We start from the raw sequence: 23,690 nt of genomic DNA on the forward strand, positions 1-23,690 counted from the left end.
CCATGCCTCCAGAAAATACACGTGATGTTGACATTTTGGCTTTTTCCACACTTGACATTTATTATGGAACTTTGTGTTTTGTTCATTTGCTTTTTATAGGACACCAACATGATACCATGATCAAAATATGCTCCTCTCTTGTTTTGGTCCATTCGCCCTCCTCCCACCTCAGAAAATCAGACTTTTAAAGCATAATGGAATTTCTGTGCATTTCCCCCAAGTGTAGATGGTCTATTGCACAGCCATTTTGTCTGGTTATGGCCCTGTATGGGTTGCTCTAAAAGTTTCCTTCTCTATGGTCTATCTCTCTTCTCTGTCCCTGCCCCCACCCCCAAATTGCAGCAGGGCAGAGATCATGATCGTAAGTGCAGTAAGAGGGAAGAAAATATATAACCTTCTGATCTGTTTGCAAGGTGGTTTTATACAACAATGAGTGTTTGTCCCACATTCATCTTAATTTGCTTGCAGGTGTTTATACATCATTCTTTCAAGCCACACTTTCAAGGCATTTCTCTACTGCTTTCCAAACTGCAAAAAGTCTGTTTCTTTTTTATAAGTGGATTTCTTGAGAAAAGGCAATGGAACACTTAGGCCCACTTTAATTGCAAAAAAACCTGAAGTTACAATATGCACTTGAAATTGGGTTTATGCACATTTACCTTTCCTCTGCTCTTCCCAGGAACAGTCTGTGCTTTAAAGCTCCATGTCAAAGCACCTGTTTTTGTTTGTGCTTAGGAGATTTCTCTGCAAAAACCACACTCTTTAAAACTCAATTGGAGCAAACGACAATCCACAGAAAATCCAAACTGAGGTTTCCCAAGCCTGGTGCCCTCCAGATGTCGTAGGACAGCAACTCCCATTAGTCCCAACAAGCATGGCCAGTGGACAAGGGACTGTGAGAGCTGTGGTCCAAAATCTGGAGGGAACCATGCTGAGACAGCCACAGATGCTCCATGTTAGTTGGTGAAACATGAAGACAATCCCATGCACAGATGGGGTGCTGACTCAAGGGAATCAAGTATATTATTTCCTCCTTTGGGGTTTTTCTTTTTCTTTGGGGCTATATATACTGCTGTATTAAATCCTGATGTCAAATAGGGATGTATCTTTTTCTGTGTGCCATTTTTACATACAGATGCATTTTTTTTTCTTAACTGGGGGGAAAATGACACTGACACATAATGCAGTAAGAATGAAGGAGGGCATCGAATGAACTTTCAGACATGGACATCTCAGGTCCTTCTTTTTAAGGCCTAACGGCAGAGCCCTTTATTGGATATACTGTAGGTAAAGATGAGCACAGATTCTCCAAATTCTCAGAGCAGACTGGATCTCTGTAGATCAAGGGCTGTTTGCATATATTTTGTCCTGTAAGGAGCCGGAGACTTGATGGGCAGAAGGCTTTGGAAGCAACAGTGTCCGGCAGCCATAGATGGCTGCTAACTGTAGGCTAAGTTTGGAGGTGGAACAGCAAGGAGAGGCAGGCTTAAGTGCAGCGATGTGGACCAGTGAAGTGGTATAATGCCCCAAACTCAGCCCTACACCCTAGGCAGAAGAGTAGAGGTCAAGGTGCCTACAGCCAGGGTACTTAGGGATGTTGTCAGCAGGTTGGTGTGAGAAAGGGGCTCTGTGTTCTGCTCCAGCCACAAGTATTCCTCATCCAGTTTGCGTCTCTGTAGCTCACGGCCGATGTGCTCACGGATGGACTCGTAATACCTGTTGATGTATTTGATCTGGGTGTGTGTGTGTGGCAGGCGGAGTGGGAGAGACAGAGAGACAGAGAAATGGAACACTGTGTTTGGTGTGGCAGGCTCCTCCCCTCTGCACGACCCTGCTCTCTTTACCCACCAGGCTTTTGCTAGAGATGCTTGAGGATTTTAATCAGTCTGTAATTTTAAGCAAACAAATCTAATTCATACACCCTGGGCCCTTCTTTGGTCTGTTCCAAATTGTTTCATTGGGTTTTAATATTCTATGAGTGCAGGTTTGCAACCCACCCCAGGGCCTTATGCTGAAGGGCTGGTAGGAAATCCTATTAAATAAAATAAATACTAGTTCACAGATCGAGCACAGTTCTCTTCTAGCTTTTGCACTTCTCCAAATTTTGCAGTTCTTGTCTCAATATACCAAAATGCATACAGAAATGCATGTTTTAGATGCACACCAAATGCACGTTTTATGATCATTTATGTACCCCCTATCAGGGCAAAAACGCATATTTTAGGATAAAGTGCATGCAAATATAATGTTAATTTTTGTATGTGTTTTCTTAAAAATTGCAGATGGGTGTAGAAATGGGCTGGAACGAATGAACAATGCCAGAAACAGACTGATCTGCCCACCCTTAGCTTGCACTCACCTGTTCAGAGGACAGGAGATTCACATCAATGAGGTTCCGGTCGTAGGGCACTAGGGATACTACCTCAAAGGTCAGGTAGGGCTCTTCAGACATTTGGTACTATGGCAGACAAAGAAAGGAGGTGGCTCACATTTTTTTCAGCAGTTGCATCAATTTTGTGAGGTTGAGTTTTGCATGTACATTCTCTCTTCTGTAGAATCAAAGGGCAACTCGGGCATGTGAACAAGCCAAAACCACTCAGGGGTTCCTCACATACTAGAGTCCTAATGAAAATTACACACTGCATTTACTTTTCCTTAAAAACAACAACAACAACAACAACCCATGGGCATGGTTTGCCATGACACCTTTAGATTCACATCTTGTCTGGCCCTTAGTGAAGTCTGTTCACATATATAATTGCCAGTTGTCAAGTTATAGAATGAAGAAGCCAAATGTTGTCCATACACGACTGAGTTGGCCCCAGGGAAATCCAAGGGATGATGGGGTTGTCCCCCACCATCCTACGGGTGACAATGACCACCTACCCTTGCACTGGATATTGCGTTATAGCAGGTATGAAGAACCTGTGGCCGTCCAGATGTTGCTAGACTACAGCTCCCACCTGACCCTGCCATCATGATCAATTGTCAGGGTTGATGGGAGTTGTATTTTTTGCACCACACTTCAGCCACAAAGGTTCCCCTTGTCCTCTTACTATGCAATTGGTCCTGGATTAGGGGCTGCAGTTATTTCACACAAAGGACAATTATAAATGTTTTTTTCCCCTTTGAACATGCAGAAGGGTCCTCCTTAGAATGGGAAATGGGAATGAAAGAGACTTTGAGGATTCCAAATACCTTAAGGCCTGACCTGTATGTTGCAGAATCTCTACCTATTTAAGGTTACAGCTCACAGTTTGTACAGAAAATGTCCTACAGGTTGTCTTGCACCCACCCATTAGTGACCTATCAAAGGCAGAGAAGGAGCATCACCTTGGTCTTTGCTTCTACCACAACAGCAATGTCTTCCAGGCGGATCCCAAACTCACCATCCTGGTAATAGCCTGGCTCTGGAGAGAATGGGGCAAAGGAGAGAGGAGGCAGAGAGAGAGTTCAGAGTGCTTCTGTGCCTCCCCCTCCCCACCAATCCGGCAAATCTTCCTACTTCATTGCCCAAACCAGTCAGGCTGTTTATTTAAATGAGACCCTCTTTAGCAATGCAAATTCCTGGGTACGGAGGGTGGAAATCCAGAGGGAAGGCGGTCTCACGAAATGGGCTCTGAATGACAGACACTTATGCTGCAATAAATCTTATTAGACTGAAACTGTGGACAGCTTTTGCTACGGACACACTAAGACTTTTGGTAAACATGCACATTATTGTGATTTCATGTGGTTTAAAGAACTGCAAAAAATCTTACTTCTGCTCGCTGTAACGGACTAACACAAGTACCCCTCTAGAATATGGTGTAGTGAATAAAACATTTAGCAGTTCCCAGATACAAACTCCAGAAAGAAAAAGAATCCCTGCCTGCGATTCAGGATGGGGAGGGGGAAGCAAGGCTTGGTGGCATCAGAACCAGAGAAGATCATGTGGCACTTACCTATGGAGGTGAACATGCCTTTTCCCAAGGGCACATTGTTGGCCTGAAAGCCCACAGGCCCTAAAGGTGAGAGGATCAGTTATTGCTATCAGAAAACCAGCCCAAGAGATTTTGCCATCCCTACTGAACTATGAAGTCTTCCCCTCTTAACGCAATGAAAACCAATTCTCCCATGGCATTTCACCAAAGCTACACAACCCCTGCAAACAGACATAATATCATGAGAAATCTTGGTTTTCATTTTTTCATGTTAAAACTCCCCAAGTTTCTAGTCCTGAATATTACAGAGATCAGCTTGAAAGTATCCTGATAGGACTGAACTTAGTTAAAGGTCCATAGTATATCTGCAAGGAAGGAGGACGGGGAGGAAATTGGAATAAATTGGCCCCACCTCCAGTGACCCCCAAGCTTGTCAAAGCTTCAGTGCCCTGTGCAAATTACTGGCCTTTGCTACAGCAGACGCGATCTATAAGCAAATGTGTAGTGCAGGCTGTTATATAGATTTTCCAGAATTCAGCTTCTAGTAGCGTAGGAGGTGGATTGCCATTTTTACAATGTTTGTTTCATTGTTTGTCACTGTTGAAGGGCAATACAAGCGCAATTCAACCTGACCCTGGTGCGACTTACACTCATGAACAGACAAAAAGTTGCCAATGCCATGACCAGTGCCATGGCCGTAGTTGAGCCCAGCTTCCCATAAGGCTCGGCGAGCAAGGGCCTCCACATGTCTCCCTAAAACAGAAAAGTCAAGTTTTGTTGAGGAACAGCAGGAGAGAACACTTAGTTTTCCCGCACACCCTTTCCCACACCTGCAAATCTCAGCAACAGGTAATAAAAGGCATACTTCCTTTGACAGTGGAGGTGTAACATAACCAGAATGCCTAGTGGCCGCTGATATCCTCCAAGAATTTGTCTAATTCTTTTCTACAGCCACCCAAGTTGGCAGCCATCACTACATCTTGTGTGACATGGCCTGAGAAGTGACCCCTGAGGCTGTAGGTCTGGAGAACTGCTTGGTGGGTCAGGGTCTAAGTAAAACTGAGACACAGGAGGAAAGCGGTGTGGGAGCGGGAACAGAACAACTTGCAGAGAGACTCTCACCTATGTCCAAAGCATGTTCACAGGGCCAGCTCTATCTTTAGGCAGAGTGAGGAAGCTGCCTCAGTTAAGAGTGGTGCTGATGGCAGTGGCAGCGAACTGATGGAAGACAGAGCTGTATGTATCACATGTAGTCTGCCTTAACCACCCTTACTAAACTAGACTGCTGCTGTCAGTTATGGTGGAAAAACACCACTGGTGTTTGTGTAAGACTCAACCAGCAGTCCAGCCAGCTTCTGTCCATGGAATCATTTCATTTGCCTCAGGCAGCAAAATGTCTTGGTCCACATTCACACCATATGTTTACCTGCTTTAAATGTGTTTTAGATGTATGGTGTGGGTGTGACCTTGGGCTGCCCCTCCTAGAGCTGAAATTAAATTTGGAGGAGACAAACATTCTATATCAGAAGCTGGCTCTGACTTTATTTGGTGCCCCCTTTCACCTGAAGTTCTAGATGGAAAGACGAGCCTGGACAGGTCAATGACTCCCATCAACACACGGGTATAGGCTTCCTAAGAAGTGGAAGAGAAGAAGAAATAAAGAGATGAAAGGAAGCATGTCTGAAATGGGGAGGGGGGGGGGGAAAGATGAGCCAGATTCATGGAAAATTTATTTGCCGTAAGAACACACAAAACCTGCCCTATACTGTTAAACCACTGATCTGTTTTGCACTAGGGGAAGCAGGGAGGGGTGAGGAACCCAACCCTGACCTAGCACTCAGGGATGAAGGGGGGGGGGACCATATTTTCCAATACCTCTTTCACCCACCCACTCAGAGTCCTTTCACCCAGAATTCCCTGGGTTACAGAATAATCCCTTATTTGTTGTTCCTCAACCAACAAATATCCACATCAACAAATACCACATCAGTGAGGCCAAGGGGGGTGGGTCTTGTTGTTTGGGCAGCCCAGGACCTCCATACACACTGTCTAGGTTTGTGCCCCAGGGACGTCACTTCGGTGCTACTAATGCAGCAGTTTGACTTCACCCTCGGAGGCACACTCCATTGTCTCTTGAGACAGATGGATGCCAACAACTTGCTGTTGTGAAAGATAATCAAACAGTATGTTTTATTAAGCACCCAGTTTCCTTGTCTGGTTTGGGAAGCCCCTTGCGGAGCACAGCAGATGAGTTTCCATTCAGAGTCATGAACTGAAACCAACATGCAAATCCTGCAACAAAATATTGCAGTGTTGAGTGCTGCTGCCTGGTCACTGCCCTGCCCTGCAGTCCATTCCTTTATCATTCCAGCCCCACCCTCCACATTCTGTGGCCATTCCATTGAGCATACTTATTTCTTATTCAGCTGTTTTTGTCCCCTCCCCTTCCCAGAATCCTCCCCTGAAAAGTATTGTTGGTTGTGTTTTTTGTTTTTTGGTACTTTTGCAAATCTCAGGGTTCCCCAAGCCTGCTGATACTTCTTTCTTATGGAGGTGCTGGGAACTGCAGCTCTGTGAGGGGTACACTTTAAATGCATGGTGGGAGGGGGAGACCTGTACCAACTCTCACCAAGTGCCCAATATAGGCAGAGGTACCAGGGACATCGGTTCCACAAGGGAATTGATGTACCACTTGGCTTGGTTACTGCTGGGGTCTCCCTAGAATGGGGACAGGTTTCAGGAGGTAAGCCAGTTGAGATATTTCTGCCCAAAGTGATGGCGCCTTCATTGTACACCTTTAGGCGCCAGGCAAAAACTTTACTTTTTAACCAGGCCTATGGTTGATCTGCCAACCTAGCAGTTCGAAAGCACGTCAAAGTGCAGTAGATAAATAGGTACCACTCTGGCGGGAAGGTAAATGGAGTTTCCGTGAGCTGCTCTGGTTTGCCAGAAGTGGCTTAGTCATGCTGGCCACATGACCCGGAAGCTGTATGTCGGCTCCCTCAGCCAATAAAGAAAGATGAGCGCCGCAACCCCAGAGTCAGTCATGACTGGACCTAATGGTCAGGGGTCCCTGTACCTTTATGGTTGATCTGTTTGACATCTTATACCAGGGGTCAGCAACGTTTTTTGGGCATGGGCTAGTTCGCAATTCTGCAGACGCCACGGTGGGCCAGAGTGCATGTGTGTGTGTGTGCACATGAGCGCACGCATGCATGCACAAATGCCATTTCCAGCACTCCTTCCGGTGCAGAGGAGGCGTGTGCAGCTTCCCATTGGCTAGAGGAGCTTCCCGCAGCCAATGGGAAGCCGCCCAGCGTCGCGGAAGGCGGTCCCTGCTCTGCTCTGCACCAGTTTAGCCCGGTGCACAGGAGCCAGCCGTGTGGGTGGCGGGGGTCCATGGGCCAGTTAAACAACCCCCATGGGCCACTTCCGGCCCATGGGCCTTAGGTTGCCTATGCCTGTCCTATACAGTTTAAAATGTGGCTCTTTTCGGGGGGGGTGTTACTGAGTTGTTGTTTTTATTCTGATTATATATGTTGTGATCTTTTCTGTGAACCGCTCTGAGACCTCTGGGTATAGAGTGGTATATTAATTCAATTAACAACAACAACAACATATTACAGTAGGATCCAAACAATATAAATTAAAAGCCTTTGCTGATGACAGTATTGACATTACAAGACCCAGACTCCAGTGCAGTAAAAGCACTGGAGCTGATACTGGAATTCGGACAAGTAGCGGGATTTAGGTTAAACAAGAGCAAAACCAAAGTATTAGAGAAAAATCTGGACAATGATGAAAGAAAACTACTACAAGAAAAGACGGGCCTTGATTTTGTGAAAAAAGTTAAATATTTGGGGGTGAACCTGTCTTTGAAAAATCTGAACTTGTACAAAGATAATTATGAGAAATTATGGAATAAAATTAAGAGAGATCTGGAGGTATGGTCAAATTTAAAATTGTCATTAATGGGCCGGATTTCAGTGGTTAAGATGAATGTGTTGCTTTTTTAAGATGCTTTTTTTGTTTCAAGCCCTCCCAATTATAGATAATGTGAAATGTTTTAAAGAATGGCAGAAAGCTTTATCTAGATTTATCTGGCAGGGGAAAAAACCCAGAATTAAATATAAATTACTTACGGATTCCAAAGAAAAAGGGGGATTTCCCCTGCCAGATTTGAAAATCTATTTTGAAGCAGCAGCGCTTTGCTGGATTAAAGAGTGGATACAGCTAGAAAATACTGATGTATTAGATCTGGAGGGATTTGACAATGTGTTTGGATGGCACACATATTTATGGTATGATAAGGTAAAGGCCCATAATGCATTTAAAAATCATGTAATTAGGAAATCGTTGTACAATGTTTGGATAAAATATAAAGATCTTTTAGAAAGGAAGATGCCCAGATGGCTCTCACCACTGGAGGCAAAGACCCAGAAAAATTTAAATATGGATACCAAATGGTTGACATATTCAGATTTATTACTGGAGGATAAAGAAGGATATAAGTTAAAACCATTTGATCAAGTTAAAGATAAGTTAAATTGGTTACATTATCACCAGATTAATGAATTGTACAAATTAGATCAGAAAAATGGTTTTGCTTCTGAAAAATCCTAAATTGGAGACGGAGTTGGTGGACACTAAAGTTAAAAATCTGTCTAAAATGTATAAGTTACTTTTGGAGTGGCATACAAAGGATGAACAAGTTAAATCAGAGAAGATAGATTGGGCAAGAGATGTAGGAGATAACATAATGTTTGAGGATTGGGAAAGATCGTGGAAGAGAGGGGTCAAGTTCACTGCATGTACAATGTTAAAGGAAAATATAATGAAAATGATGTATAGATGGAATTTGACTCTGTTAAATTAGCAAAGATTTATCATAACTGTGACAATCTATGCTGGAAATGTAAAGAGAAAGAAGGAACTTTTTATCACATGTGGTGAAAGACTTCTGGGAAAAGATTTATAATGAATTGAAAAAAATGTTGAAATATACATTTATAAAGAAACCAGAGGCCTTTCTTCTGGGAATAACAGGTTTGGAATTGCCCAAGAAAGATGTTAAACTATTTTTGTATGCCACAACTGCTGCTCGAATTTTACTAGCTAAGAAATGGAAACGCAAGAACTACCAACTGTGGAAGAATGGCAGATGAAGATGATGGACTTTTCGGAACTAGCCGACCTGACCGGAAGAGTCCGCGACCAGAATGAGGAGGAGTACCAGGAAGAATGGATGAAATTTAATGATTATTTAGTTACGGTAAATACGTTAAGTTAAATTAATTGGGAAAAGCTTGTAATTACCAGTTAAGCTTAGGACTTAAATAAGTAATGTGATGAATTATTATGTTTAATGCTGAATTGGGAAGAAAGAGTGATGTTAAGTGATTAAGTTAAAATTATAGGAACTTTGATTTGGAAAACCGTTAAAATGATAAGCACTGAAATTCAACTAGGGGGATACGAGGAAGTCACTTAACAATGTTAAGAAGATTAGTTTTAATAAGGTTATAGTTTATGTTTGTTTATTTGTTAGTGTGTTTTTAATTTTGTAAAAAACAATATTTTTTTTGAAAAACAACAACAACAACAACAACAACAACAACAACAACAACAACAACAATGCACTTGGGAGCCACCTGCTTTACCATAGCCATCCTGAAGGTAGCAAGAGAAAAGGAGGGCAAAGTAACTTAGACAAGGGGGTGGGGGTGGAAATACAGCAGAAGGAAAACAAGACTTTGCCCCCCCCCCAGTCCCAGGTGTGCAATCCAGGTGTACGTGTTGGAAGAAGAAACAGTACCTTCTGAAAATCTGTGGGCTCCCCCCAGTGGACAGTGCGGGTTATGTCCGTTGTTCCATCTCTGCAGGGGTGAGAGAAGCAAAGCGAAGGGAGCTTTGTCAGGCAACGGTGCCCGTCAGGTCAGGATTTTGCAGCAGAGGTCCAGAGCCTCACTTGGCAGAAGGAGCTGGAGGGCTTCCCAAAATGTAGCAAGGCTGGCTTACCACATTTTGAAGCAAAGTCGGTAATCCAATTGCCATGCAAAGAGGCATGTCGCCCACTCCTTAAGGAGTCCAGAGTGTATAAAACTACCTAGTTTTAGGTAGTGAGGAGCTGTTTTGGTGGATCGGGCTCCCCACACTTAGCCCCAAAGTCGTGCCAGATATATTTAGCGGAGCACGTGGAGGACCTTTGAGAGCAGCAGTTCCCCCTTTGCTACGTGGAACCTGTTGCTCCCAGATACTTGCCTGACTCTTAACCCTGATTTAGGAAGTGAGGGTTTCGTTTTTTAGCAATGCATTTGTTCTTCCTTCTGGTTACCTGTTTTATTCTGAGTAGCTGTATTTTTAAATACCATTTATTGCGCCTCAACCCTGGATCTCCTCCACAAGACCTGTTCCTTGAGCAAGGAGCCTAATGAATCTTAACAACAAAAATAATGACAATCTGGGAGCACCTCTGCTCTTCCTCCTAGGCGTAGTTTGATATTTCAATTGTATCATGTGATGGGTAGTAAATATTCTGACTGTTTATATGTTGTAACCTGTTCACAACATTTTACAGACTTTATAGAGAAAGCGCCCAATAATTTGTAACAACAACAAGTATTATGACAAATTCATTACCCACCCTTCACCAGCAGTCCCAGTGTGGGTTACAACAATTTAAAAACAGTTTAAACAAATCACAGGTGAGTCCTAAAACACACACACCCCTTGTCAAACCCAAGGTAAAGAGGTGTGTCTTCAGCATATGACAAAAACTACATAATGTAGGCACCATATGCACCTCTGTGGGGAGGAAGTTCCACAATTTAGAGGCCACCACAGGCACAATCCCTCCATTGCAGGGGGTTGGACTAGATGACCACAGGGTCCCTCCCCACTCGACAAGTCTATGGTTCTACCACCCTGAGCCTGTGAGGGCAGGGCAGCAGAACTATCAAGAGGGTCCCAGCTGTTGCTCTTAACACTCCATACGGTCAGTGGCAGACACTGAGTTCTCAAATTTTAGCGGCACCCCCACCTCTTTCACTGCATTCTAAATAATAGTTGTGGCACCCCCAGGTTCCACGGCCTGTGCGACCAAACCAGTTGCACTTCCCTAAATCTGCCTCTGATACAGTCTGTAGGGTAGGATGCTGTATTTCAGAGATCAATAGATGAAACCAAACCCTAGAGTACAAGGAGTTGTCACTGGGGCATACTCAGAGTGCTATCCTTGATAGGAGAAAGCTCCATAAATCCAGAAGCAGCTTGCTAGGTGGGGAGGAGTCTCTTTGCTACCTTCTCAGCAGATGGCTCACTGGTGTTTACCAGGAGACGGAGGAGGAGGGGTGAGGCAGTGGGGAGGCTGGTGATGTGTAAGCACATCAGCAGGAGTGCCACATTGGCTCTGCCAGTGTGTTTGCACTCTGCTGACCTTCCTGCCACTTTCCTCTCTCCCTCCTACAGTACAGTGACCCACCTGCCAGAGGCTCTGGCCCACAAGGTGAGCTGCTTCTCCATAAAACCCGCTGCCAGGTACAGGCCCCTGAGCCTGGCCAAAGAGAGAAAGGGCATCCCATACTCACAAATATTGGCCCCCTGAGTCCAGCAGGTACATTTCATTCACAGTCAGGTTTCGGGCAGTAGCATTGGATGGGCTGAAAGAGGAAAAGAAAGGCACAGAGAAGAACATCAGAATTAGCATGTTGGGTCAGGCAGTTGTGCCTCCAAGCTCAGTGTTCAGTCGCCAGCAGACGCAGGGAAATTCAAAAACAGGATAAGGTGGCAACATTCACCCAACAAGAGTAAAGGAATATTACTATTATATGGAAGCACATAGTTTCCCCCAAAGGATCATGGGAACTGTAGTTTACCTCTCACAGAGCTAGAATCCCCAGCACCCTTAACAAGCAGTTCCCAGAATTCTTTGGAGGAAAGTCGTGTGCTTTAGAGGCATGGGCACACAGCCTCTGTTTAGATGATGGTTTTTATTCCTCCCCTGCCCTTTACCGTAAAGTCCCACGGCAGATGATAACAATATAGATCACAACAATTTGCAGTCAGAAAAACAGAGCAAGAATGTAAGAAGCAACAGTGGCCCAAGGGGTGGGAATGTGCTGCAAAGCCGTCCTCCTAGCACCGGGGTCGATGCAGCTTATCTGATTGTGCCTTGTGTGGAGTGAGGTTGTGGTGAGGTCGGGCTGTGTGGCTGCACTGAGTGCCAACCTGCCACTCTCACTGGTGCATCCCATCCGAGCCACCACCATGGGTCACCCAAGTCCCACCCAGTAAGTGGCAGGGATGCTGGTTTTGGGAGGGCTACTCCACCTCACCCCAAAGGCTGCTAGTAAAAAACCCAAAAAACCCTGCTGAATCAGACCAAAGAATAGACTAATCCAGAACACTCTTCCTGTTTTCTGCAGTGACCAGTATGTACACACCATACATTTCAAACACCACCCCAAAGAATCTTGGGAATTGTCGTTTACCCAGAGGCGATCCTAGGCGCTTGTGCCCTTGGCAAGGAACTGTATTGGAGCCTCCAAAGCCAGGAGAAACTATGGAGTAGAAACTTAAAGTTTGCTTTTCTTCACCTTTTGCACTCCGATAGTGATTTCCTCCCTGGCCATCAGAGTTGGGTCCACTTTGTTCCCCATCCCCCCAATCAGTCTGTCTGCTTGTCTGCCTACTGCCTCCTTCTGCTCGATGCTTTCCCTTCTGCTCCCCTTCCTTTTCCCTCTTCCTACAACTCTTCCCTGCTCTCTCTGTCTTTCTTCTCTCCGAGCCCCTGCTCATACTTCTAAAAGCTCTGCCAGCCAACTGGAGAGGGCTCCACAGGGCTGCTGCAACAGTGAAGTAAAGGTAAAGGTACCCCTGACCCTTAGGTCCAGTCCCGTTCCTGCCCACCTGGCTACAGCAGTACACACCAGCAACTGGATTCCTCTGCAGAGATGGCCAGAGGAGCCTGTATGCCTGACCGAACAGCGGAGGAGCAGCCCTGGGGTGTATGCAGGCTCCTAGCCACTCCAGGCCAGAGGTGCAATTCTTGTGCCTTCCTAGGCCTGTGCCCTTGTGGGCTAATCTGGCCAGCCCCTGAGTTTACCCCTCACAGAGTTACAACTCCCAGCACCATGAAGAAGCTAGAGTTCCCAGATACTTTAAATGCACTGGATGTCTACACCTGGGTGTTTCTGGAAAGCCCACAGGCAGAGCAAGAGAGTGACAGCTCTCTCCCAGGATAGCTCCCCAGAGAGGCAGCCTGCTTCTGAATCTGAACATAGCATACAAACAGAGCAGCTAGCAACTATTGGCAGCCGTATCCTCCACAAACCATCTCCTTTTAAAGCCATTGAAATTGGTGGTCATTATTGCCTCTTGTGGGAGTGAGCTCCCTAGTGGCACCTCCATGTCCCAAGGCTCCCAGGTGGGGATATAATTGCCTTTGTGCCTTTCTGTGAGCTTCCTGGAAGCGGGGGGGGGGGGGGGGGGCTAGCAAGTTTGAGAAAACAGGATGCTGAATTCACCAGCAGGGCTCTCTCTCCCAATGCTTTGCAGAGGCAGGTGTGACATGAACGCTCAGGAACCCATGTGCACAAACCACAACCTATATTTGGGCATGCCATTTTTAGATCCTGCCCACCCCGGTTTGTGCAGATTCTTGGCAGCTCTGTGGTTTCCCTCTACACGCTCACGGCTTTTAGGATGGGCTCCTTTATGTGAGCATTGCAGACCAAGGCTATGTGCACATCAGTAGCTTAAAATGCAACAAAGTCTCTCTCTCTCTCTCTCATACACACAACAACAACAACAACAACAACAACAACATTGTGCTTGCATGTTGCTGTTCAAACCAGTGAGGGGGTGGGGGGATGTCTTCAGCTGATGCACATTAACTGTTTGATTTTCCCCCACCCCCAGCCCAGCATTGCTCTTTGTGAATCTGCCATCTGTACATGTGCAACATCTGCTTCGAATGTACACGCTTTAGCTTAACTGTGAAGTGAACATGGTTTAGGTTTTCAAATCGGGTAGAAGCTGCATCAAACAGCAGTATATCTCAAGAAACAACAGCATGGATAGGGATTCTGGCTCAGTATCATGTGTGCATCGGTTCAAACACCAGCGGTGGGATTGCACTGGAGCCAAAGTAAGTGGTAATGTGTGCCAAGCCTAAGTTCTCAGAGGCTGTGATGCCAGTTTTAACAAACCCACTTTTTCAACTGTTCTCGTGGAGAATGCAAGGAGGCAGTAAGGCAGAAGTAGGGAACCTCAGGCCCAGAGGCCAAATCTGCCCCTCCAGACCTCTCTGTTTGGCCCTTTGGGGCTCTCCCTTGGACTGGCTGCCTCTCAAGGCCACACCTCCTCTCCCCTGGCCACGCCTCTCACCACCCCCATTTTGTGCTCCTCCTTGGGCGCTTGTGTCTGGCTGAAAGATGGGGAGAGAAGAGGCCACACTGATGCATTTCAATCACATGGCTTCCCCCAAAGAATCCTGGGAGCTGCCATTTGTTCATAGCTGTCAACTTACAGATTTGAAAATAAGGGACCAGCAGCCTTGAAAATAAGGGACCAGCAGCCAAAATAAGGGACCTGTAGCCTCACCTGTTCCAGGCATTCCAGTCCTCCTGTCCTCCTGCAGTCTGGTCAAACTCATGCTGGTAGCTTCGAGAACACTGTCCAACCAACTTTGTAACCAGAGGTTCAACTGAATAGAATCTGAATCACATGCACCACAAGGCCTATGCAGCTACAACTTAAGATGCCTCCCCGGCCTAGCTTTGCACTGCAAAGTTTGCAGCAGCACATGCAACGAAATGGTGCCCAGCATTCAAAAAACCCCTCAGCTTGCATTAACTAGCCACACAAAAGGCATGCAAGCTCCACCCCCCCAGTTTTTCTTAGACTTCTTATTGGGTGAGCAACACAGCCAAGCAACACAGTTGGAGCTTCCCTCCTCCCTGGCCGGCAGAGAGGGAGGGAGAGGAGCTGCTTCCTTTGAAATTTAAGGGACATCATTTAAGGGACATTTAAGGGACATCCATCAATAAGGGACAGCAGCGGGACATGGCGCTGGAATAAGGGACTGTCCCTTCAAATAAGGGTCACTTGACAGCTATGCATTTGTTAAGGGTGCTGGGAACTGTAGCCCTGTTGGGGGAAATTACAGTTCCCAAGGTTTCAAAGGGAGGAAGCTGTGACTGTTCAAGTGGCATAGATGTGCTTTAAATGTTATCGTGTGGATAGGATCGTGGGTTTCCGGCCTGATTTCTGTATTGCTGGAATGTAGCCTACTGTAATGCTCTGTCTGCACTATAATTTAAAGTAATATCATCCCCCTTTAAACAGTCATAGCTTCCTCCAAAGAATCATGAGAACTGTGCTAAAGGTGCTGAGAGTTGTTAGGATTCTTCTATTCCCCTCACACAGCTACAATTCCCAGAGTTTCCTGGGAAGAGGGATTGATTGTTAAAATACTCTGGGAACTGTAGCTCTTTGAAGGGGCAACACCTCTCAGCAATCTTAACAAATTACAGTTCCCATGATTCTTTGAGGGAAGCCCTTACCGTTTTAAGTGGGGGGTGATACTGCTTTAAATGTATAATGCAGATGGAGCCTCCAAATGTGTACATCGGTCAAAACTGCATACAAAAAAACAACAACATGTTTATTAGGAGAAATTTGCACTAAAATGCTGATGAATTTTCACAAATCACAGATCTCTGCAGAAATGTGGAGAACTGAATTTAAGAGTGGGAAAATGAGGAAAGGGGGGAACTGATAAGGGCAGAGCCCTCCATCCCTATCCATCTCTAATTATAGGCCCTAGTTAAGGAGATGGAAATGGTGAGTGATAATAAGAAGCAAATGGTAGAGTCCTCCACTACTTTGGTTCTGAGAGAGGGAGCTGTCCACATGTTTTGGGTTGTGGCACTGTGGATTCCGAAGGTTACCTGTGTTTCGGGTCCTGTATTGTTTTGGTAAATGTGAATCAGGTAGGTTTGCAAACCAAAACAAATTTCTCCTCAATCCCTACCTGTAATGGGCCAGAGCTGCGTTCAGACCAGTGGCGGAGATTGTCTCAAAGCTGGGTCCCTTGCAGTTGGCCTCTTCGCTGTGGTGGGAAAGAGAAAACTCTGGTTGGCACCCTTTTCACCTTCCGCAGCATCATCACCACTGATTGATTTTCATACTGTTCACATGCCACAAAAGCTTCTAAGCCATTTACAAGCATAAAATCTACTATAAATTCCATACATAATTAAAATAAAAGAATAAAACAACTCTACCAAAATAGTAAAACCACTCAGATTTAATACCATTATTTTTACTATTTATTTAATTTCTATACCACCCTATACCCGAAGCATAACAATGAGACAGTTTTTAAAAACCCCAATTAAAATAGATAGGTCAAGAAGTTCAAGTTCAGGGGAATGAGTGCTTGTCTAAGCAGGTGTACCTTCAATAGCCGGGGAATGCCAATATAGATGGGGCCTCTCATATTTCAGCAGAGAGGACATTCCACAACACTGGTGCCACCAGTGAAAAGGCCTTCTTCCATGTTCTCACAATGTGATAATCATCAGACCATGGCAAAACTAGCCTAAATGAAGCATTGCCCTTTTCAGACTGACCTACGCAACTGGTCTACATAACGGGCGCCAGAGATTTCATTCACAGAACCGGTGGGAACATTCTTTTCCAGCCAGACCAAGTACCGAATCACTGCAATGGCATCTCGTACCTGTGGTTGTAATCATTGTTTAGTATTTCTATCCTGCCTTTCTATAATAAGTACACAGAGAAACTTACAGCAAAATAATAAATAGCCACGTTGCAAATTTATGAGCATGTCCAAAAACACCCTTCAAAATCTCTCTCTCTCTCTCTCTCTCTCTCTCTCTCTCTCTCTCTCAACCAAATGGAACACATGATTGCAATAAATATTCAAATATCATTTTATCATCATGTCTGTTCTGGGATGCACACATCATTCACAGATGTCCCATTTTGACTGTCTACACCCTGCATCAAGTTTTCATCTGCAGAAGGCATCATAGTTGGCTGGAGCCACACTATATGGCTGCAACATGGCCTCATGTTATAATCTCTTTCAGCATCATGTCTAGCCCTGACCTGATACTGGACATGGAGTCCTCAGAAGACAAAACAGACACCCCATGGGTTGAGAATCTTGGGGAGCAGGCAGGGTCCCCAGAGTTCAATGCCGAAGATCCCCTTGTGGGTCCTCCCCCAAGTTGATACTTGATGAAGAACCCCCAAAACTATCAAAGATGAGGAGCCACCCTCTCCCCCACCAGTCCTGATGGGTGCCAGCCCCAAAGGCTTCAGGCAACACTGTCCAGACCAGTCATGGGTAAAGGGTCCACTTGCTGTGTTTTAGGAGAACTCCCTTGAGCTTCCATCCAAATCTAAACTCACAAGATCATTGCACCACAACATTCCACTGCCTTTGCACTTGCGGTGGGCTTACATACATGGGCAGCTCGCAGCATCTCTTGCTCCTTGGCGTTCTTGACTGCTTTGGTGATCATGACAGGAGAGTACTCCTCTACCAAGAGTTTTTCCTGTAAGACAGGAAGGAGGCAGCTATGTCAACAGGCCATTCTCAGGGGGGATGCACCTGTCAGCTTACTCTGAAACAGACTAGCTGGAGGCAGGCCTTTGTCATCACTCGCAGAGCATGTTGCGCAGTTCCCCTTTGCTTATGCTGCATTCTATATGTGGCAGTTCTCACAGCATATCTTAGAGTGCCTCCATGCATGCACGCACAATCATCTCCTGATGTCTGCTGTGTCCCTCAATGAACTCCATTTGAGGCAGGGCTCTGGTCCTGGAGCCTGGTTTCAATCCCAGAGCTCAACATTAAAAACACTTGTGAAGTAACAAACATAAGACATGAGGAAGAGTCCCTCTGGATCAGATGAAAGGTCTATCTAGGTTTAGGGGATTAGCAAATCTTCCAATTTCAGGCTGAATTCAGATGGCATTTTATTTCATTTTCACAACTTTCCCCCTGTTGGTTCTACAAGGCATTGTGGTGAAATACAGTGCAGAAAAAAGAGACTTCAGTTACACCATCCAGAAAAAAACCACGCCTCTGCACAGGTAACTTTCTGTGCAAATGCATATGCCCTAACCAGAGTGAAAGGAGAGGTGTGCCTAATAATAGCTTGTGTGACCTAAAAAGCAAGGCTCGGCAGCTCAGTTGTCATGCACTGCCACCCGCTGCAAACATTGTCAGGTGGCGCAGAAACTTTGCAGGATTTAAGACAGCAAACAGCATGCAAAAACCATGCAGAGAGCTTCCTGTGCAGGAAGTTACCAGCTATGTTGATTATGCCCTCAGAGACAGCATGCTTTTGAATACCAGCTGCTGGAAACTGCAGGATGAGAGTGCTCAGGTCTTGCTTGACGGTTTCCCACAGGCATCTGGTCGGCCACTGAGAACAGAATGCTGGACTAGCCTGATCCAGCAAGCTCTTACGTTCTTAATTGCACAGTGAATGGAGGCGATGCACTATTCAATGCCATGTGAAAACCTAACAAAACTTTTGCTTTTAGCAAACAGAAAGGGGTACCCGTATGGATGGGCCCAGGGTTGACAATACTAAGCTAGGCGAATCAATTGTCTGACTTGGTCCAAGGCAGATTCCTATCCTAAGTTTCCAAACCATGAGTGGTGATGATGGCTCACTCTCTATGTTCTTCCTTTTCACCTGGGAAGGGCCATAGCTGAGTGGCAGAGCATCTGCTCTGCACAGAGAAGGTCCTAGGTTAATCCCTGGCATCTCCACATGGGAGTGCCTCCCATCTGAAACCTTGGAGAGTAGCTGCCAGTCAGTGTAAGGTAAGGTAAAAGGTAAAGGACCCCTGGATGGTTAAGTCCAGTCAAATGTGACCATGGGTGTTAAGTACTGAAGTTCTCACCCTGGCCACCATGGGTATTGTGTATATAGTTTTCACTCAGGTCCACATCAGTTTATTTAGGTGGGAAACCCTGGGTTGCTGTTATAATGTTGACAGCCCCAAGCCGGCTGAGCTGTTCAGTTCAGTTCAGTTCAGTTCCAGCTTACTTATAAAGAACTACTAGGAGAAATCTCTGTGTTGTCTGCTTTGTCAACCCACTACTTAATAATGGGGTTGAGGCGCTTATCTCACTTTCAGGCCAAGGGAGCCGGTGTTTGTCCACAGACAGCTTTCCAGGTCATGTGGCCAGCATGACTAAGCTGTGACGGAAACCGTGACGGAAACCAGAGCGCACGGAAATGCTGTTTACCTTCTCACCGCAGTGGTACCTATTTATCTATTTGCACTGGCATGCTTTTGAACTGCTAGGTTGGCAGGAGCTGGGACAGAACGACAGGAGCTCACCCCGTTGTGGGGATTCGAACTGCCAACCTTCTGATCGGCAAGACCAAGAGGCTCAGTGGTTTAGACCACATCACCACCCACATCCCTGACCAGTCAGTGTAGTAGACCATACTGAGCTAGATGGACCAATGGTCTGACTCAATGGAAGGCAGTTACCTATGCTTCTCCCCCAGTTTTTCCAGTGCAGCCTCCTCTCCCGTTCAATGGTTCCCCTGTACAAGAGTCCCTCCATCTTTCTTACTTACCAGGGGAATTTCTCGATAGAGTCCTAGGGTGGTGTATTCACTCCCAATCCAGATTCGAACGCCATCCTGCTGGGCATACTTTCTCAGACTTGCGCTTGCTTGATCATAGTCCTCCACCTGCACACACAGGGGCCCTGGGCACTGAGAGACCAGCGACTGGGATGCCTCTTTGCTCAGTCGACTCTGGTTCACAAACAGACTAAGGAGGGGTGGAGGCAAACCAAGTGAGGTCGGAAGAACAAACAACTGTTTGTTACTTTGTTGATTCACTTTGGCCCCCTCTAACACTATGCATTTAATGTGCTAGTAAACAGTAAAAATCGCTTTAAACCAGGGGTAGGCAACCTAAGGCCCGGATGCGGCCCAATCACCTTCTAAATCCGGCCTGCGGATGGTCTGGGAATCAGCATGTTTTTACATGAGTAGAATGTGTCCTTTTATTTAAAATGCATCTCTGGGTTATTTGTGGGGTCTGCCTGGTGTTTTTACATGAGCAGAATGTGTGCTTTTATTTAAAATGGATCTCTGGATTATTTGTGGGGCATAGGAATTAGTTCATTACCCCCCCCCCAAAAAAATATAGTCTGGCCCACCACATGGTTCTGAGGGACAGTGGACCGGTCCATGGCTGAAAAAGGTTGCTGACCCCTGCTTTAAACAGTCATGGCCTCCCCTGCCCCAAAGAATCCTGGGAAGGATAGTTTGCTAAGGGCTCTGAGAGCTGTTAGGATGCCTCTATTTCTCTCACAGAGCTCCAGTTTTCAAGAGTGGTTTAAAAACAACCCATCCCTCTTCTCAGGGAACTTATGGGAATTTTGTTAACATTGTTTGGCTGGAGAACTGCACCACAGAATTCAGATAGGAGAGAATTTCGAAGGAGGGCTGTGTTTCCTGGAACGATATGAAGACTGAAAGTGAAAATTTGGTAGCGTTGCCTGTAAATACAAACTGCATAGAATTTCTCCCTCATCCCTAATGCTTAGTCAGGAAAAAATGCTGAGTTTCTGTTTTGGGGGAGGGGAGGTAAAACAGGAAATGGAGGATTGGAAATGGAGTGTTCTGGAAGAGGGCATGGCTGGCTGGCATGCACCCTGAGGAGAGCATCTCACACTGCAGCCATTTTATTCTGGATCCCATTTGTTTGAACCAGACCCTTGTTTGAGATGGTGAGAAAGTTGCTCAAATACCTGATATCTGTCTTGGTGAGAAGTGTGTAAGCGTAGAAGACAGGTGTGTAAGGGATGTCATCTCCCCGAAGATTGAAGAGCCCTGTGGAAAGGTAGGAGTTTCTTACAAATTCCATTTTTCACCTTCTTCTTCTTTTTGCCCAGGAGGCTTTTAAGTGGTTGAAGAAAGCAGGGTAGGGTTATAGGGAGAGTGGCTTGCAGAACGGAGACAGGATTAGAGTCACGGGGGAAGCAGAGGAAAAGGCCCTGAAGTGAACGTGGGTCATTCTGAAATCCCTGGAATCTTGCACAGCTCAGAGATTGGGGTGGCGTGCAAACTGTATATAAGGGCACATTCAGATGACCTTTTATTATTATTATTATTAAGCATTCATTCTGAATTGTTTGCAGGGAGATCAGACCATGGTGGATATTTATTGTGCATTCATTCTGATTTGTTTGTGGGGAGGTTAGATGACATTGTGCCAAAGCAAATGTTATCAACACGTTCTCCAGTGCATTTCCCAATCACTTTCCTTATAAAAAAAAAAGTCTGATCTTTTGGGGAGAAAGAGTTTGATGTGCAAGATCTCCCAATCCACTGTACAATTTTAATTGGCAGGGATGTGATTGGTCCATCTAGCTCAGTGTTGTATATAGTGAATGACAGCACCTCTCTGGGGTTTCACAAAGGGAACTTCCCAGCCCTACCTAAAGAAGCACAGGACTGAACATGCGACCTTCTGCTTCCAAAGCATCTGAAGCTTTCCTAACAATGCCACTCTCTGGAGCCAGCCCTGGTGGGAGTAGCTCAGGAACAGCAAGTGAGGACAACAAAAGGAATGTGTACTGACATAGCTGAGGAGGCTGCAGAAACAGGCAATGTGGAAATATAGAAAGCAAGCTGTGCATTAACTTGATTACAACGGAGCACTCACAGGCGGTTTCCTCGAGACCAGAAAGCAGGACTGCTGTGGGCTTCCTGCCATGATTCTCCATCTGAGTCCGGATACCAGAAATCTTCTCTTGCCAACTGCTCCCTGAAAGAAGAGGAGGTGAGATGCTATGGGAGGTGGGTTGGCACCTTGTGGCTCCATGAGGGCCACATGCAAGACCATGTGCAGTTAAGAACCAGTTTCGATGGTCCAGAAATGAAGGTATTAGAGGCAGCTGTGAAAACCTGGACAGCATCGGGCTATCAGTGTACAGGGCACATTACGGAGTTACATAAGCAATGGGAGGAGAGATAAACCAAACAGATGAAAATAGGAAATATATACAGAACTTATCTGCCTGATGCCAAGTCAGGGAATATTAGAACACTGAAGCATGCCAACTTGAATGTCTTTTCTTGCTTCCCCTGAACTTCATTAATGTTAGAGAAAACAGGCCAGTCCTGCCAAGTAACTCTAGTGTAATGTATGAACAAAGGAATAATAATAATAATAATAATAATTTTTTATTTATATCCCGCCCTTCCCGGTTCAAAAACCAGGCTCAGGGCAGCTAACAACAAATTTAAAACAATTATAAAGCAGCATAAAATACAGTATAAAAAACATGAATAACAATAAAATTCAAAAATCAATTTAGGGGAAATAAGCATTAGATAACACCCAGGGCTAGCTGGCTGAATTGGTCCTACTTGGGCCAGCGAGGAGGCCAGGGGAGAATTAGCTGTGGGGTCTCAGAGTGGGTGATCTTCATAAAAGGGTAAGGGGAGAGAAGAGAAGGGAAATAAATGATCAGGCTGAATTCAAATTAAAGGCCAGACAGAATAGCTCTGTCTTACAGGCCCGACGGAAGGAGGTTAAATCCTGAAGGGCCCTAGTCTCATGGGACAGAGCGTTCCACCAGGTCGGAGCCATCACTGAAAAGGCCCTGGCCCTGGTGGAGGACAGTCTGACTTCCTTAGGGCCTGGGACCTCTAAACTATGGTTATTCATGGACCTTAAGGTCCTCTGCAGGACATACCAGGAATCCATCTTATAGTCATAGGATTGGCCAACTAGCTCAGTGCTGTATACACTGGCTAACAGCAGCTCTCCAGGGTTTCAGACAGAGGTCAGGGGATATTCCCTGCTGTACCTGGAGATTCTGGGGATGGACAGGAGCTCTGCCACTGAGGTGTGGCACTTCCCCAGGAAGGCCGGCACCAGTCCATGCATGGCTCAAGAACATACCCACAAAGTTGTCATTGAGTTGGTAGATGGTGTTGGTGGGAGGAGGAGGTCTCTGTGCCCCCCACACTTGGTCCACCAGGTTGTCCTCTAGGGGAACGAGGATTATATCTGAACCCTCCAGGACCTGGTTGTAGCTCTCCCAGTTTTCTGCGGAAAGAGGATGTCAAGCAGGTAGATGCGGAAAAATCACCAGTGATTGTAAATATCATTTCCAGAAGAAATTAGTTCCAGTTCACATTGAACAGCAGCCAAGAACGATTACAGAAAAGGAACTAATTTTGTTCCCAAAGGGAATTGATTCCGTTCCAGTTCAGTCCACAGTTAAATTCAGTTTATTCATGTCGTCCTTGGTGGTTTCCCCCCAGCCTTCAGTATCTTACAAGTCGTTCTGCTAAATTAGAATATATACTTAAAAGAACATTGAAACACACTATGTAATGTGAGTGGTTGTTCCTCCCCCCAACAATTACATTATTTGAACTTAAAAAGCAGCATTACAGTCATACCTCGTGTTACGTTTCCTTCACGTTGCAGCTTTTCAGGTTATGAATGCAGCAAACCTGGAAGTGTTTACTTCTGGGTTCGCCCCGCGTGCATGTGCAGAAGCGATCTGCACGCTTCACACATGCGCAGAAGTGATCTGCACGCTTCACACATGCGCAGAAACGATCTGTGCGCTTCGTTCATGTGCAGAAGTGGTCTATCGCACTTTATGAACGCACGGTAGCGGCACTCTATTTATGGACTTTTCGGGGTGTGAATGGCACCCCGAAATGG

General features: G+C 45.7%; 1 protein-coding gene across 2 annotated transcripts in view; it reads right to left on the reverse strand.

Moving 5' to 3' along the window:
• Positions 1 to 584: 584 nt before the first annotated feature.
• XPNPEP2 (X-prolyl aminopeptidase 2) overlaps positions 585 to 23,690 on the reverse strand; it is a 35,040-nt gene continuing 11,934 nt past the window's right edge. Inside the window, exons 7-21 of one of the 2 annotated variants that reach the window (XM_081848042.1) lie at positions 22,914 to 23,060; positions 21,669 to 21,770; positions 20,752 to 20,833; positions 19,565 to 19,763; positions 17,423 to 17,512; positions 16,559 to 16,668; positions 15,958 to 16,035; positions 11,510 to 11,581; positions 9,739 to 9,799; positions 5,486 to 5,555; positions 4,572 to 4,676; positions 3,945 to 4,004; positions 3,334 to 3,410; positions 2,360 to 2,458; positions 585 to 1,733 (exon numbers count right to left, since the gene is read on the reverse strand). In XM_081848042.1, coding sequence (XP_081704168.1) covers positions 1,539 to 1,733; positions 2,360 to 2,458; positions 3,334 to 3,410; positions 3,945 to 4,004; positions 4,572 to 4,676; positions 5,486 to 5,555; positions 9,739 to 9,799; positions 11,510 to 11,581; positions 15,958 to 16,035; positions 16,559 to 16,668; positions 17,423 to 17,512; positions 19,565 to 19,763; positions 20,752 to 20,833; positions 21,669 to 21,770; positions 22,914 to 23,060 — 1,547 coding nt within the window. In that variant the 3' untranslated portion in view covers positions 585 to 1,538. The remainder of the gene's footprint in view (positions 1,734 to 2,359; positions 2,459 to 3,333; positions 3,411 to 3,944; positions 4,005 to 4,571; positions 4,677 to 5,485; positions 5,556 to 9,738; positions 9,800 to 11,509; positions 11,582 to 15,957; positions 16,036 to 16,558; positions 16,669 to 17,422; positions 17,513 to 19,564; positions 19,764 to 20,751; positions 20,834 to 21,668; positions 21,771 to 22,913; positions 23,061 to 23,690) is intronic. The other variant, XR_014152779.1, reaches the window with a different exon arrangement.

This window comes from Podarcis erhardii, assembly GCF_964252035.2.
Source record: "Podarcis erhardii genome assembly, chromosome: Z".
In the NCBI taxonomy this organism is placed as follows: domain Eukaryota; kingdom Metazoa; phylum Chordata; class Lepidosauria; order Squamata; family Lacertidae; genus Podarcis; species Podarcis erhardii.